This window comes from Balaenoptera acutorostrata, chromosome 5 (assembly GCF_949987535.1).
Source record: "Balaenoptera acutorostrata chromosome 5, mBalAcu1.1, whole genome shotgun sequence".
NCBI lineage: Eukaryota > Metazoa > Chordata > Mammalia > Artiodactyla > Balaenopteridae > Balaenoptera > Balaenoptera acutorostrata.
The window spans coordinates 140,865,340-140,882,269 of NC_080068.1; the positions used below are offsets into that span (position 1 = coordinate 140,865,340).

The window sequence follows — 16,930 nt, forward strand, 5'->3', positions numbered from 1 at the left end:
TGTGAGTGTGATAAACACAATGGAAGGTTATTAAGCCATGAAAAGCCACATGGGGCCCCCATGATGTCTTATAAGGACACTAGTGTCCTTACAAGATGAGACAGCAGAGCTCCCTGCCATGGGAGGACACAGGGAGAAGGTGACCCTCTCCAAGCCAGGAACCCAGCGGACTGGCACGTTGATTTTGGACTTCCAGCCTCTAGAGCCATGAGAAATAACCGTCTGTTGTTTCAGCCTCGCAGCTCATAGCAGAGCAGCCCAAGCCGACTAAGACAGGCTCATGAAGTCAAAAATAAAAGTGTCCTCGCCCCTCGCATCAATCCCCATTGCTGCTCCCGCTGTCTCGCCGTGGCCACGGTGGCCGGGGCGTTCCACGTGATCGGAACCCAGCAGCAGCCCCTGCTCCGTCAGAGCCCTTTCCTCCCCACAACTGTCCTAGAAGGGCCTCAGTCATCTGTGCCGTCAGCCCAGCCCCCAGCCCGGCAGGCAGCGCAGCCCCTTACCCAGGTGGGACTCAAGATGGTGCAGATTTTAAAAGTGTATCAAAAGCCCATGAGATATTGCAGTGCGTGGTTTGAAAACGGTGTCTTGTGCCTTCTGACAAGGGGCTGTCATCTTTCATCAGACAGAACCAGGCTCGTTAGGAACGCAGCCTCCGGGGGCACAGAGCGAGCTCTGTTCCTCAGCGGTACCCAGGCAGAGTGGAGGGTACTGAGCGCGGCCCTACCGTGGGCATTAGGGACCGGGCTGGCACCGTGGAGAGGTGGCAGTGTCTCTGGGCTCCAGAAACTCCCTCCCCTCCCTGCGGAGAGGAGCAGCCAACCCCTCCCCCCTCCGCCAGCTGTGGGAAGCACAGAGGGATGGACCTCCCCTGCCCCATCGGAAGCAGGCACCCCCTTTCCCTCCCCAAAGCCATCCATGGCCTCCTCCGTTCCCTGGAGAGCCGGCTGTGCCTCTGCCTGCTTTTGAGCCCTCCCCTGGGTCCCCGCGGCAGGGCACACATCCCCCAGCCCAGACCAGCCGGCTCCCAGCGGCTGCTCCTGGCACATGCCCCAATCTGAAGCTCTAGTCTCCTTTGTGCAGGACCGGAACTGGATCCAGAGCGCACCCATCAAATGAAATTTACCGAGAAGCTCATCAAAATCTTTAGCAGGAAGGATGCGGTCGGCGGGGGGGGGAGCGTCTGGCAGCCCTCACAGAGGGGTCTGCAGCCCCAGACCCTCCCAGCTCTGTGCCATGTCAGCAAAGACCCTCCCCAGAACCCCTGACTCAGCCCTGCCCCCTCCCCATTGCTGACGCCACAGGCCTTGGGACAGGCTCGCTCTGGGCTCGGGGTCTCGTTCCGGACTCAGGGTCTCGGGGGACCACATGGAGGCTGGCGTGGTTCCCTGACTCTGTTTGGGCTCTGTTCCTCTCTCTCCTCCAGCTCCAGGACTGGGGTGACCGCTCCAGGACTAAGCCTTGTCCCCTCGTTCTCTGCTGTCCCAGGTCCTGGAGCAGAGCTGCACGCAGAGGGGCTGTCCCATAACGATGTTCTGAACGAGAGAACAGTACCCGCCAGGCATGCATAACGGGGTCCTAGAGGACAGGGGGCTTCTGACCAGTGAGTGTGGGGGCAGAGAGGTAACATACCCCACCTCCGGGCACGTCAGCTATCAAGGCTCTGAGAAGTCCTGCAGTAAGGACGTCGGCCTGGCACCCTTGCCGGGCTTCCTCAACCCAGATGCCTGGGAACGCGCTGATGGACCGATGGTTAAGGACAAGGGCTGGAGACACTGATCCTTGCTGGGCGCTGAGCGGGGACGTGGCGTCAGGCTGAAGGCAAGTCGGCGTGTGTCCGTGTGTGTCTCTACGTGTGTGTGTGTGAGTCTGTGTATGTGCCTGTGTATTTTTGTGTCCCTGTGTGTGTCTGTGTGTGAGTCTGTGTATGTATGCGTGTGTGTATTTTTGTGTCCCTGTGTGTGTCTCTATGTGTGTGTATCTGTGTGTCTGTATGTGCGTGTGTCCATGTGTATCTCTGTGCCTCTGTGTGTGTCTGTGTATAAGTCTGTGAGTATCTCTGTGTCTGTGTGTATGTCTATGTGTATCTCTGTGTCTTTGTGTGTGTGTGTGTATCTGTGTGTGTGCACACAATCTAAAAGGATGAAATCTAAATGCTCATGGTAGTTTTTCTGGGTGATGACATTCATCATGGATGATTTTTCTTTTATGATAAACAGGTATTCCCTTTGAGTGTTTTTAAAATAAACACATTCATTAAGTTTTAAAAAGAGAGAGAAGCTGGGGTCTTGGGAAGTTGACTTCACCTCTGTCCTTAGGAAACGCCTTTATCTGTTCGGAACTCAGGGTTTGTTTCCTCCCAGTGACAAAAGTCCTGCCGGCTTAGGAGGGAGAAAAGGAAGTGCCAAGGAGAAAAGAGGAAGAAATAAACACACCAGCGTCTGGAGTCGCCGGAGAGGGTCCATTTGAAGTGGAGAAACTTTCAGCTGGCCGCCCCCCTCCCTCCAGGGCTCCGCCAGGTCAGGCCGGGGGACCCCTGCCACCGTCCTCACCGGAAACTCAGTCCCCAGGCCAGGGTGGGACACAGTGAGCCTTCAGAAGGGTGGGTGCTGGATGGAGGAGCGGAAGGAAGGGAAGAAGGAGGGAGGGAGGGATGGAAGCACAGAGGAAGGAATAAAGGGAGGAAGGGATTAATTAGTGGTCCCAGGAGGACCCTGGGCTTCTCGTTACCATGGAGACAGCCAGGCTGCAGGAGGCAGGTGGGGCTCAGACAGCGGCCCGCCAGGGTTAAGGAGGATGGGGCTGAGCAAGACGCACCCCATTCCCCGCCCCCACCCACCTGTTCCTGCTAATACTGTGAGAACCAGTAGAGAGCAAGGTGATGGCGGGCACTCGGCCAGGGACTCCCTCTCACTCAACTCCCCCTACGCTCATCCAGCTCTGGTCCGGTTGATGTGCTTAGACCACCGTCCCCTGGCAATTCACAGCCACCTTGCAGCTCTCTCTGTGGAGCGACTCCATCCCCAGGAGCCAGCACTGCAGCAGGGCTGCTCCCAGCCCCCAACCTCTGCTCCTCGCCCTGGCCCCCCCACCCCGCCCGGCCGGCCAGCCAACCCCGCAATGCGGAGGGGGCTTGTGTCAGCCCCTCCCAGGTCCCCGCCGGACCCAGGACGCTCCCACACCCAGACCCGGCACGGAGCAGGTTCCTCAGGACAGACACCCCAGACACGCAGGATGCAGGAAAACATGCAGTAGAGGATGCTAAATATTTACAGTGACAGAGGGAGTGGGGGGACCTGCACTACCACCAAATGCACATTTCACGGGCGGGCGCCCAGCATAAGGTGGCACCGGGCCCGGCGCACGCAGACGCGGCACAGATTGAGGGCTCGTGCAGGGGGCGGGGAAGGGGCCCGGGCTGCTCTCCTACTCAGGCTCCAGAGAGGAAAGCACCTTAGGAGGCAAATCGGGGTCGGGTGGCAGGAGCCTTGGGGGTCTTGCACCTGGCTGATCTGCCCCGCTCCCTGCAATCCCACCCACCTGCAGCCAGTGTGGCCTCCCCATCAGCCCAGGGAGCTTCCTACCTGCACGGGGTCCCGGCACCAGAGCCCGGTCCGAGCAGTCGGCCCCTCGGCCCCTGGCCAGCCCCGCTCCCGGGACGCGCTGGCGGGAACAGACAGTGTGACCGTGAGGAGGGGGGCACAGAGATGCCCTCACCCTCCAGCCAGCGGTCGGGATCCTTCTCTTTCTTTTCCCGGTCCTGCCCCCTGCCACCTGCCGCCCCTCAGGAGCCCGCTGCACGCCCAGCTGGGTGCCAGTACGGCGGCTGCTCCCTTCTGTGGAGCCGGCTCGTCCCCGCCCGCCCGCCCGCAGCTGCCGCCGCCTCGCTGGGGAGGGTGCCCGCTGACTCAACTGCCACACACCGCGGAGCCCGCCCGCAGGGGCGAAGGCAGAAGCGTTCATCTTCCCCGGGAGTCTCTCTATCCTCCACCCCAGGCCTGTTCCTCTCCTGCTCCTCACAAGTCAGGCGGTCCCTTCCTGAGGATAAACCCGAGTGCGCCAGAGGGGCCCCATCCACAGGCCCCACACGCCCCGAGTCCGTACTCGGCCCATTAAGGACCAGGGACGCTAACACTGCGGACGGGGTCACCCCTGCCCTCCCCGCCCGATCCACCAGGGGGAGGCCCGCTGACGGCCCAGCGACGGTAGTGCAGCCTCCACCCCCCATCAGCCACCTCGTGGCCGGCGCTGAGCTGGGGGACGCTCCGCAGACACGACCCGCCGGATCCCCAAGGAGGTTCTGCTGACGTCTATGGACCGGCCTCGGCAGGCACAGTGCTGGCTCAGGATCAGGACCCGGAGAGGCAGGGCGGGCCGCCGGGGCTGGGTCTGGTGTGTCCCGCCCACCCCAAAGGGTGCCGGAAGCGGGCCAGGCTCCCGCTGCACACCTGTAGCGGCAACTGCTCGGCCCACAGAGCCTAAGAGGCTCCCCGCTTAGGCCATCAGGTATCACAGCGCGGCATGAAACAGAGCACAAACCAACATCTACGCAGGGAGAGGCCAGGCGGTCGGGCGAAGAACAGGCACCGGGAGCCCGGCTGGGCCTCCTGGGTTCAAGTGGGCTCGGCCCTGCGTGTGGCCGATAGCCCGGCACACGCTGTCCCAGACACACAGACACGAGCCCACAGAGTGAGGGCACCAAGGAGGGCGGGAGGGGGCCGGCATGGCGGGGCTGGGGGGCCGGTGCTCTGGGGAGCTGCTGGAAGAGACGGTGCAGCGGCTGGTGGACCTGGACAGGTGAGGGTGACAGGTTTCTAGTCTTTTCAAATGAGGGCGACTTGAGCTGTTTCAACCAGCCACCAGGAGGGTGCCTTGTGGCCCCCAGGGAGGAAAGGAGATGGCAGGGTAAGGCTCCAGAGGAGGCGGGCGGGGTTCGGACCCGAGCACAGGGTTGGCGGCTGTGGCTGGGAGGAGAGGCAGAGCCTCCGTCAGGGAGGGCAGGAGGGGGGTGGGGTAGAAGCTTCGCAGACAGCCCTGAGTGACGTCTGACCCTCTCTCTGTTAAATCTTAGACAAGGTCATTGTGGCTGGCTGGCTGGGGTGGGAGGGGAGCAGCCCAGGAGAGCGAGGAAAGTCTGGAAGAGTCTTTTGGAGGAACAGAAAGAAACAGGCTTGAACTGCCAGGCACTGTGGCAGGTGGGGCCCTGGCCGGGGGAATCCTCCAGAAGCCTCAGTGCTGCTGCCGGAGGTGGCGGGTACCCAGACTCCCCCAGAGCAGGGTCTGCAGCAGGGTCTGGGTGAGGAGAGAGCCCCGGAGAGACGGGAGGGCCAGGTGAGATGTCACCGTGGGGTACAGGGGGAGGACGCATCCTCCGTGCACGTTCGGAGGATGGGGGTACAAACATGAGGCGTGATCACCACCCAAGAAAAACATACAAGATGTTCAGCAGACGAGATGTCAATAGTCTCATTATGTGACCGCCCGCCCAACTCCGTCAGAAAAACATGAAGCCCCCAGTGTATAAACAGGCAATGCTGACGGAAGATAACTGAAATGCAAGAACTCTGATTGGCTAAAAATGACAAAGAAGAGCCGGCACCACTAGGGGTGGGAGGGAAGAAAACAACAGCGAGACCCCATGTTCTCCCCTATCAACTTGACATAGGATTTCATAAAGATTACACCCAGGGTGGGAGATGGGAAAGATCATGTTCTGTTGATAAGCATGTAAATCAGAATAAACTTTCTGGAAAGCAATTTGTAAGTGTCAAGAACCCTTACAAAGTTCATGGTTGTTGGCTCAGTTTCTACACTTCTGTGAATTAATCTTAAGGAAAACTAGAAATGCAATAAAAAAAAGATGTTCATCTCAGTGTTATTTATCGTAGCAAAAAGGGGAAAACGGTGCTATGTCCAACAATGAATGATCAGCCTAAAACATTCTGGTCTACTCCTACAATGAAATATGATGCAACACTGAAACACTCTCATGTACGATGCACCTGGAAATGTTATCTTGTGAGACAGGTGTCAATCACAGAGGACCACATAGTGGATGATTCCATTTATATGACGTGTCCAGAACAGGGAACTCTACAGAGACCAAAGTAGATTGGTGGCTGCCATGGGCTCAGGGTGTAGGGGAGGAATAGCTAAGGGGTACAGGCTTCTTCCTGAGGTGATGAGAAGGTCCTAAAATGGACTGTGGGGATGGGTGAACAGCTCCGTGAAGATACTAAAAACCACCGAATCGCACACTTTACACGGGTGAATTGCGTGGTATGTGAACTATGTTCCAATAAAGCTGTTTACAAAAAGACCCATAAAACACAAAACAAAAACATAGGAATCTATTAAATAGGACGTGGGAGTTGAAAAAAATCAGGATATAATGTATAAGTGGTTTGATGCCAACTCTGACACGTGGAGGGAGAAAAAACTGGAAGGAATCCAGCCAAAAAGTTCAGCTAAATATGATCGCATGTCAGTGACTTCCCCCCTTGTTTGTGCTTTGCAAACTCTCTACAGTCAATGAGGGTGTAATCACAGCCCCCCCCGCAGGGGCCTCTGGGCAGAGAAGGGCACAGCCCTGCACAGAGCCTGGGACCATTCCCGCTGTGGCATCTGGGAAATGGGGAGATGGTGGGGAGGGCCTCACTGCCCTCTGGGTGGGTGTGGCCACCCCCTTCCCCTCCCCGCTACCTGGAGCTGAGGCCCTGGGGCAACTCTCTCCCTGCAGCTCTGATGTCAAGTGTAATTTCAAGAAAAGCAGCTCAGGGCTCAATGTGCAATTCACCAAGGCATTCTGAGCCCTGCTATGGCTGGGCTCTAGCTGTGGGGCGGGCAGGGCAGGAGTCCTTGGGGATGCGGGAGTGCCCAGCCCTTCCTGGCTGGCCTCCCGGCCTCTGGCCTCAAGTCCAGCCTCAGCGGCAGCCTGAGGGAGCTCTCTAGTATGCAAATCCGACCCAGGCTTTCCAGGGTTCAGAAGCCCTTGTCTGGGAGGGTGGCCTGGGCCCTGCAGCCTCAGACCCCAACCTCTCTTCCCACCCCCAGAGGCTGCTTCTGTGACCTCCTCGGAAAAGGCTCCCAGGCCCCTAGGCTGGGTCAGGGCCCCTCCCCTCCCAGTGCTCTGCCCCCTCGCCATCCCCCAGGTCCTCTGGTTACCTTTGCCCTCCCCAACAGACCATATGCTCGCCGAGGGATGGCCCATCCACCTGCCCCAGCGCAGAGCCCAGGAGGGGCTGCAGAGTGGGGTGGAGGGGCAGGCTGGGCCAGAGCATCAGGTGGGTGGGTTTGGTCCTGTTCACCCCATGGGATTGATCTTACTGAACAAATGTAGTAAAGTGCATAACACGTGTTATTTTCACAAAGGGACACACCCATGTAACTACCGCCCAGACCAAGAAACGCACCTGTCAGCACCCCAGAAACGCCCCAACCTGAAATCGCTGGGTGACCTGGCCGCCTCTGTGGACCCAGCCCTGCCTCCCAGGCTCCCTTTTCAACCCGCCAAGCCTCAGATTTCCCATCTAGATGCCAAAGGGCTGAACCGGGATCGCAAGTTCTTCCCACCTCTCTGTCAACGTGTAAAGGGCACAGGTGAGAGAGTGTTGCGGGGAAATACTCCTGGAGGAGGTGGCGCTCACTGGGCAGACCCTGGAAGGTGCCCTCTGGCAGAGCTGGGAGGCAAAGGCTCAGGGGCGCGGGTTCCTGCACAAACATACGCCGCAGACGCCACGAGAGGCACCTTCTTATCCTCTCTGTTAACCCCTAGGGGGCGGGCAGGCCCCAGCGCCCAGGGAAGGACTTAGAGCGGGCGAGGGTCGCGCTCACGGCCTCCAGGCTGGCCTCCTTACCTCCAGCACGTGCCCCGTGATGTACTTCTCACAACCATCGCAGCGGATCCCGAACTTGGTGTGATAGTCGGCCTCACAGTAGGGCAGCCCGTCCCTGCAACAGAGCCGGCAGTCAGGACGGCGGGGGCACCCCCAGGACCCTCCAGCCCTCAGAGTCCTCGCCAATGAGACCGGCCATGGCCAAGGGGCAAACGCCCACTTCCTCCTACTCTGGATAACAGCACAGCCCTTGAACAGCGTGTATGGGGCACTTACGGGCACCAGCACGGCCCCTCGGTCATCAGGGCAGCCCCGCGAGAAATACCACAAAGATCGTCCCATTTCACAGATGGACAGACTGAGGTGTAAGAGGTGGGGCCGCCTGCCCAGGGGGCGAGCGAGGGCTGGTGGAGGGCTCCAAAGGCTGAGCCCAAGGAATCAAAGCTGCGTCTGGGAAATAAAAGACGTTTCCGCAGACGTGGCTCTTCCTTCCAGTTCATTCTGTCCGATGTTTAACATCCGGGGTGGGAAATAGTCTATTTACCCATCGGGTGGCTTCCTGCTCCTTCTCAAAGGGGTCTGGGGCGCTGGAGAAAAACGTGAGCCGACAAGGGGGTGTGACCAAGCCGCCCACATTGGAGACCAGGTCTGAGGGTGACAAGATGCCAAGTGGCAGGTGTGCCTTGGGACCGACCCTCACCCTCCTGGGCGTGGCTGGGAGCTTCCTGCTCTCGAAACCCGAGGGGCGAGGGGCATCAGGCTGCGCAGGAAGGAGCGGGAGGACCACACGGCGGCGATGCGTCCACGCTCCCCGCGCACAGCGATGGCGGGCTTACTACGCACCACGCGCGTGGCTCGTGGCTTTGGGAAATTGGGACGAGCGGGACACCCTCGTGGGCGCTGCTCCTGAATATCTGGGCAGCCGTGGGCGGGCTGCTCAAACGCTGAGCCCCCTTCACTGGACTGTAAGGAGACCGCTGGTTTGCAGGTGGTGGACGGAAGACAACGCAGGCACAAGGCCTGGACAGCACCTGGCCTGCAGCCGGAGCTCATTAATTATCATCACGCGGTCAGCACCACGGGACGAGGGGCAGTGACGATGTCGGAGGTGGTGCCAGCGCCCCCTGCTGGGCAGCGGTGAGTGAACAGCCTTGCACTCAAACGCCCAGTCCCAGCTGTCACTTAACCTGTCTGGGCCTCAGCTTCCTGGCTGTAAAGTGCGACTGGTAAGAGCAAGGTCTAAGTAAGACAAGGTATGGCCGGCGCCTGGCACTCGGTGGCTGAGGCCATTGTCACTGTCATCGCCAACCGGGGCTGTCCCCCTGGCCCCAGGTCCAGCCCAATGGGACTTGGATGTGGAGGCAACTGGCACGGCGGGTGCAGGGCCGGGGGGGTTACTCTGGTGCATCTTCCCCCCGCCCCGCACTGCTGAAGTTGCCGTGTTAGCCCCAGTTTGGTTTTGATTTTTGCTCAGCTGCTAACAGAAGGTGAGATTTCTCAAGCTGTTGGGAGACTGCAGCTAGTGGCGCCCTCTTTTCCTCCAAGCTCGGGACCTTGTCTGGGTCACACAGATGCCGGCAGGAGGGGTGAGGTCCCGGTGTTTCTCTGCAGCCTCAGAAACGAAGCAGCCCTTCCTTCCACAGGGGAGGGGACGTGTATATTGGGCCCTTAGGGTCCACCTTCAAATGCCCTGACCTCAGGGCCCTGACCTCTCCCCACAAAAGGCTGCACATGCAGCAAATCCAGGAGGTTCAAAGATTAACGTCTCCATGGCAACACCACCGCGCCCTCATCATCAATCCCGGGGCTGTTCCGGAGGCTGCTAAGTAACATACACGCTGTGTGGGTGAGAGGGGCTGCAGCGCTCTGGGGGCTGGGCATCATTCTGTTTTATTTTAAGTGCTCTGTCCCCAAGGCTGCCTTGGCCTGTCACTCACCCCTTCCCTTTACTATGAGAGGCAACAGGTCCTGGCCCAAGTGGCCAGAAACCCCCCCAGCCTGGACAGAGGCTCATCTTGGTGTGGGGACTCTCACCGGCAATGTTTGATTTTGAGATAATTGTGGATCCAAACACAGTTGTAAGAAACGGGACAGAGAAACCAGGATGGCCTTCCCCAGGTTTCCCCAAGGATCCCATCTTACAGAATTAGAGTACAAGGTCCACCAGGAAATTGACACTGGCACATGCAGCGGCCCGATTCGGATTCCCCCAGTGTACACCCACTCTCGCGTGCACACGTGTGTGCATGCATGTATGTGTGTGTGTTTTATTCTCTGAAGTTTTATTGCAGCAGTTTTTTACCCCAGTCAATGCCTGTGATGGTTCTATTCCCTCAGGGCATCAAGAACTAGCACAGTCTGTGATAGAAGTTGCCAAAAAAGCCCCTTCCTGGCAGGAGGGAGCCGCTCTGCACTCAGAGAAGGTGCTCCTTTGAGCTCAGCCTGTAACCCTTCCCTCCCCTGTGCTGTCTGGGGGGCTCACCTGACTCAGTTTCCTGATCTCCAGGGATTAGAATGCACCTCCACTCCTGGCAGACCAGCTGCCCCTGCTCAGGGCCCGATCCCCAGAAGCTCGCTCCCCATGGCCTCTGGATAACAGTGCTCCCCCCGCACCCCAAACCAGCCATCGCTGCATCCTGAGCACACATCAGGGACCCTGTGTCGGCCAGCAGGAGCTGCCCGATGGCCCTGCAGCAGAAGACAGGGCTGTGCTGTCACACCCGTGACACCTGAGCCCGGTCAGCCCTCTCTTCTTCGCTCTGCTGCCAGCCTCAGCTGACACCCACTTTGCATTCTGCAGGGGATGCAGGCACCAGCAAGCGGGGCGAATTCCACGGGCGAGGGTGACACCAGGTGCCGTGCGGGGAGGTGTTTTACAAGGTCAAAGGTGAGAGCGCTAACGTCTCTGTCCCAGTGAACAGAAACAGCATGGGAGTGTCTGCAAACCACACTGAGGAAGCAAGGCTGGTAGGGAGAGGGGCCTGGCCGGGGCTCCTCCCCTGGCACAAATGGGAGGAGCTGGCAGGAGGGCAGGAGAAAGGCCGAGCATGCGGGAGGGTGGGCACAGGACGAGCCCTGCCCCGCCCCCAGGTGACAGGGCAGCGAGCCCCGCCCACTCACTTGCTGATATACTCCGCGTTCAGCTGTTTCCCGCAAGTCTTGCACTTGAAGCAGCCCAGATGCCAGTGTTTGTCCAGGGCCACGAGGGACTGGCCGTTTTTGATCTCCACCCCGCAGCCCTTGCAACCTGGAAGAAAGAATGGGGCACAGCCGTCATCCTCGTGGGCGTGGGCGAGAGCAGCGGGGTGGCGGCCCTGCACCGCCGGGACTTCAGACACCACAGGGGCAGTGAGAGCGGGCCACGGGACGGGACAGGGGGAACCGTCCAGCTGCGGGCGTTACACGACGGCCGGTGTGAGCGCACATTGAGCGCCGACTGCATGCAGCCTGGGCCGCGAGCCCGGGATACCAGGATGAACCAGACAGAGGCCCCACCTTCCAGAGATGCGCGTCCGGGCCTGCGGAAGCAGATGTGGACTTGCACAGGGGCACCCTGCAGTGGGCACTGCCCCAAGCATGGCCCGGGCAGCAGGGTGCCATGATGGCAGGAGCTCTGGGTGGCATCGCCTGTCCTGCTCTGTTAGCAGGTGGACTTTAAACCTAATTGTGCCCCCCCAGGAAAGGTGCTGCTTTAGAGAGGTTGGAGCCCCAATGCCTGTCCTCCGAGCGCTCGCCTGCCAGGGTGCCCCTCCCAGGAAGCCCTCCGGCCCTGGCTTCTGAGCTCCTTCTGTGGCCATCCGTGCCACATCCCAGACATGGGACACGCTGACCACCCGCGCCCCTGCTCCCGGTCTCAGCCCAGGTCGGAGCCAGGCCCCAGGAAGCACCTTCATGTCCGGGTGATGGGTGCTCTCCCTCCCACGGCCCCCAGCCTGGTCTGGGCCCCTGACCGGTCTCCCCCCTGCCCCTCCAGCCACGCCCGTCCCTGATCAAGCCCCCCCTGGGGTCTCGGGTGCTCAGTACACGGCCCTGCTGCCTCCCGACCCCTCCAGCCATGGGCACCCACACCAGGGGCTCCCACAGTCAGTGCCACGTGTGCTGAAGGACCAGGGGGTGGAGCAGGCCGGGCAACGTCAGGGGCAGAGACAGGCAGCATGACCTGCCTGGGGTGTGTGAACATGTCTGTATCGAGTATGTATACGTGTGTCTTACGTGCATGTGCTGTGTCTGATTATGTGCACTTGTATCTTTGTGTGACTACACGTCTGTGTGCAAACAAGTGTATCTCTATGTGACTGTGTGCAGGGGTGTGTGTGCATGAGTGTATCTATGTATGCGTGTGTTAGTGCCTGTGTGTGTGACGTGTCATGTGTATGCATGAGTGTATGTGTCTCTGTGTGAATGTGTGTCCCTGCGTGAGTCTATTTGTGTGTGTGTGTCTGTGTCTAGTATGTCCGTGTACATCTGTGTGTGTCGGGGACATGACAAGGGTGGGGCCTTGGGGACCCCAAAGGGCCCTGATGAGCAGAGGCGAGCAGGGGGTGCCCTGAGGGACTCAGCAGCTCCCGGGCTCAGCCAGGCAGGGACCCCCCTACCCTAGATGAAAGAACGAGGCCCAAGGTCCAGCAGCCTGGATCCAATCCTGGCCCTACTCCTCGGGGTCACACTGGACGAAGCCTCTTTCCTCTCCGTGTGGAGCCCTGTTTCCAGCCGGGGGGTGGGGCGGGGCAGTCACATTCAATGACAGATCTCATATGAAGACAGCAGAGCCCGCACGTCTAGGTGCTGATGCTTCCGGGACACGCCCGACGCACAGCGGGCTCGCCAGACTCTGCTCTGACAGGGATTTGCTCTCCTTCTGGGCAGAGCCCAGCGTCACGTTATCTTTAAGAATAAAAAATATTTAATATCTACAGAACTGCTGGTCAAACTCTAGATTTCTTAATTTACAACACTGTCAAATCCACTGGCAACTTTGGAAAAGACCCGAAGAACAGGCTCAAACCCCAAGGTCCAGGGCTGGGAGTGAAGAGGGGACCTCCCAGCCATCTCAGGATCCTGGAGCCCAGCCAGGCTGGCGGCAGAGAAAAGCCCAGTCAACGAACGCCGGAATGCATCGGAGCCAAGAGGAAGCTCCCTCCTCAAGTTCAGGGGGCATCCAGACCCCTCCCCACCCGCCCCCTCAGTCCGTCCCCAGCAGAGCAGGGCCGACACCACCTCCCAGCACTGGATCCGTACAGCTTTGACTCTGGGCCCTCACCTAGCGGGTGACCGCGGGCACACACGGTACGCTCTGTGCCAGCGCCTCTCGACCAGGGCCATTTTGCTCCCGGGGGCTTTTGGCCGTGTCTGGAGACAATTCTGGTCCTCCCAACTGGGCGGGGAAGGTGGGGGTCGTGCCCCAGGGGCCCGGAGGCCGGGAATGTTGCTCAACACCCTCCAGGGCACAGGTCAGCCCCCACCACAAAGAATCGTCAGGCCCCAAATGTCAACAGCGCTGAAGTCGAGAAAGCCTGCTCGGAGCCTCGGTTCAGCTCTTCGTAGACGGGCAAAGCAAAGGAGCATCCCGGACCACGCCGGGCCTGGGGAGAGGCAGGGCACGGCAGTGGCTGGAAGCATGGACCCTGGAGCTAGGCTGCCCCCGCCAGCTGTGTGACAGTGACCGAGTCACTTCACATCTCTGTGCCCACTAAGACAGGGACGCATTTTATGGGGGTAGCAACAGTACCAGCCTCACGCAGCTGTCATGAGCTAACAGAGACAGGCCTGTGGTGTGAAGGACGCGTTTGAGGAATGAATAAGCGCACGTGAGCCGAACGCTCGAACTATTACCACTGTTATCTCAAGGGGGATACCTCATGAGGGGCTGATTCCCTGCGGGAAGCCCCCCACTCTGCCTCTTCCTGTATCAGCAGTGTGCCCCCCCCCAGGGCAGGGTCCGAGGCTCCGGGCAAACGTGCCACCTGCAGCTGAGGGGGGACGTGGCCCGCACCTCCACACCCCCTCCTCGTCCCCATCAACTCGGGGTAGAGTCTCACTAATAGTGAGCCGTGAACGTGGAGGCCAGAGCCAGGTGCGAGGACTGTTGTCATGGAAACGGCAATCATCATTTTCTAAACACATCTGGAGCTCAGCATAGCTTCGCAGGGCTTTGCAAATGACAGGTGAATCTTCTGTGATGAATCCACTCGACAACAGCTGTCAACGCGCAGACGTCCTTGTGGGAGTGTGTCCCCACTGCCCGGGGGCAGAAGGGGGACACACTTTGGCCTGGAAGGGCCAAAGCCTGCCATCCACTCGCCCTCGCACCCTGGGCCTGGCTCTGCCATCACAGCAACAGGATGGACCTGGGCCCCTTCCCCAGCATGACCCTTCTAGAACCTTCCAAAAAGTTTCCTTGTTTCCCCTCAAGTGCCCCCTCCTCTAGCAGACGTGGTCATGGGTTCAAAGGCCCGGCTCTGCCAGTAACTCGCATGGGACCCAGGACGTGTCGGGTGCCTCTCTGAGCCCCAGCTGTGGACTCGGGGTGGGAGTGGGGCGCAGGATCGGACTCCCTTGCCCACTGTCCTCCTCAGATCTAACTGGGAGTGGAGGGGGGTCTGGGTCGAATCTGAGATTGACCTTTGATGGCAAGGAACCGACTGTGTTCTAACTTTAAAATGCCTGAGACGTTATGGGCTTGGCTTGCGATTTCTCTAAGGAGCCCGGGCCAAGCAGGAGGAGCTGCAAGCATCTGCTGGGAGAGATAAAAAAGGTTCAAGTGCATCCCACCCACTGGGCTCTGCGTTGAACTGGCGACTCGACCCCTTGACTGCAACGCGGTGGCTGGGGGGTGGGGAGTGGCGGCCAGGAGGGACATTGGTTCCTGGGGGCTACAGCACCCTACAAGGCAGATGCACCCCCACAAGGCAGCCCACGTGCCTGCTCCCCCCATGGGGCCCGGCCCCTCCTCATCTTTCCACGTCGTCCCCTCATTTAACCTCAGCCTTGCCACAAGAAAGGCTCACCCCATTTCCAGAAGGGGGACTGGGGCTCTGATCCCGTCACCCACCCCTGAGCACATGGACAGTGCAACCCCACGTGGGTGGAAGACACAGAGGCGCCAAGAGCCACAGCCCACGTGGTGGGGATGCACGTCGGAAGGCCTGAGGACCCGCCCCATCCACAGGACGGCCCCTTGTCGGCACACAGCCAGCAGAGGCCTTGGATGCCGGGGCCCTGCCCCTTCCTGCCCCTTCCCTCCTGACTCTGGTGGGCCTCTTGATCCTGGCTCCGAGTGTGATCCCAGGTTCCGGGTGTGACCCCGTCCTGGCTGGGCTGGGCCCCAGCAGGTGGAGTCGAGCCCAGGAACGGGCCACGGGGGCTCCTCAGCTTGGACAGGGCTGGCCCGGTCCAAGGCCCCACATCCCCAGCTCCTGGCTGCTGCCACACCAGGCTGCCCCTCGGGCCACCGCCCATACCCACCGCTGACCCCATATCCACGCCCAAGGCCTGGAGAGGGCACACAGCGTGCCCTGGGCACCCAGGTGGTGAGTGGCGGGGTCTATTCCTCCCAGCCGGGCTCAGAGCTGCGCCCTGATGACTGGAGTGACGCCGGGCCCCTCTGAGGGCTGCCCTGTGACCAGCTCCAACCAGCAACCGGTTCAGAGCTGGAGAGTCCGGGAGGACCCCGGAAAAGGGGAGGCTGGATGGGCGCCAAGCGGGCTCTCCAGGAGGCGGCCCTCCCCCCAGGGCAGTCGGGGAGGCAGTCCAGGGCAGAAGCAGGCTGGAAAGCTCAGGTGCGGTGGAGGAGCTGGCCACCCAGAAGGAGGGGGGCCCCCCTCCCCGGGGAAGGCGCGGGCATCCAGCAGGAAGCGCCGATCCTGTTACTAAGCAACAGGCTCAGGCCGATGAGCGGAAGAGGGAAGCTCCGGTCCCTGGGACCAAGCCTGACCTCCACGGGAGCAGCCGGCCACACTCCGCTTCCCCCAGGGAAGGCGGCCCCCAGAGGTGGCCATCTGCAGCTTTCCACCCCGTGCAAGAAGGGCTGCGTCCCTCCCCCAGCTGCCACCACCTGCAGGGCAGACCACGCTGCTCAGGCTCACATTCCTAGCATGCTCCCAACCCACCTCGGCACTACCTCCCTCAACAGCCATCTATGGCTCCTCGTTGCCTCCAGGATGCAGCTGGAGCTCCCTGGCATGGCTTTGCCGCCTGGTTTCTTCACTTCCATTCCCTGCTCCCACACAGCACCCCGCCTTGTCCACTCACATGGGGGTGGCAGTTGGGCCCAGCTCATGCAGTGCCCTTCCCTCAATGCCTACTTAGGAAAACCTGTGTTTCAGGTTTCAGAACAAAGGCCACCTCTTCAAGAAGCCTCTGGTCACAGCAGGGCGGGCTCCTCTGCTTTGGACTGTAAAGGCCTTGGCTCAAACCTCAGCCCCACCCCTCCCTAGCTGGACACTGGGCACCCAGCACTTCCCCTGCTCTCCACCAGGCTCAGGGCACTTATGCTCCTGCAGAAGGAGGGAGGGACTCCTGCCTGGCCAGGCTGCTCTGGGGACAAAAGGAGGTGGGAGCTGGGAAGGCAATGCAGACATCTACACAGAAGCCAAGAGCTGGTGAGGAATGTTTAATGCCTTCTAGGCACAAAAACGGTTCTAAGCTGGGGATTATCACCATGGACTGGGAAAAGGGATAGGTTATAGAAGGGGTAGGTTATAGACCCATCTGGGGGTGAGGGCAGCATTTGTTCTTTGAAAACACGAATTTGATATTTTAAAATAAATTTCCATTTGGAGAGGGCAGCCTTTCTGCCCATGACATTTTTAAAAATCTCAAAAAAGTCTCAGACAGTGAGTCTGTGATTGGGCATATTTCCCTTTTTACTTTGGCTGCCAGGAAGCTCTGGACAAACTCTTCAAACTAATCCCCACCTTTTCAAATTTTGCTGTAGTTTTTGATTACTATTTCAGGCTTAATGATAATAGGACTGTTTGTTGAAGCAAATTCTCAAAAATTTAATCAATCCAGACCTCAGCTGGAGAGAAAGTTTTGAATGGAGAACTCTCCTAGCAGACCCCAAAGCAACAGCCTCACCAACTGCGACTGCTGTG

The 16,930-nt window shown here is 59.7% G+C and overlaps 1 protein-coding gene across 15 annotated transcripts in view; it reads right to left on the bottom strand.

The window, feature by feature from the left end:
• The window catches only part of ABLIM2 (actin binding LIM protein family member 2), a 151,012-nt gene that overhangs the window by 74,656 nt on the left and 59,426 nt on the right, over positions 1-16,930 (bottom strand). For all 15 annotated transcript variants that reach the window (XR_009008365.1, XR_009008375.1, XR_009008372.1 and 12 more), the window contains exons 5-6: positions 10,956-11,082; positions 7,857-7,950 (exon numbers count right to left, since the gene is read on the bottom strand). Coding sequence is in view for 2 of the 15 variants with exons in the window: in XM_007172317.2 (XP_007172379.2) it covers positions 7,857-7,950; positions 10,956-11,082 (221 nt within the window). In the remaining 13 variants the exon portion in view is untranslated. The remainder of the gene's footprint in view (positions 1-7,856; positions 7,951-10,955; positions 11,083-16,930) is intronic.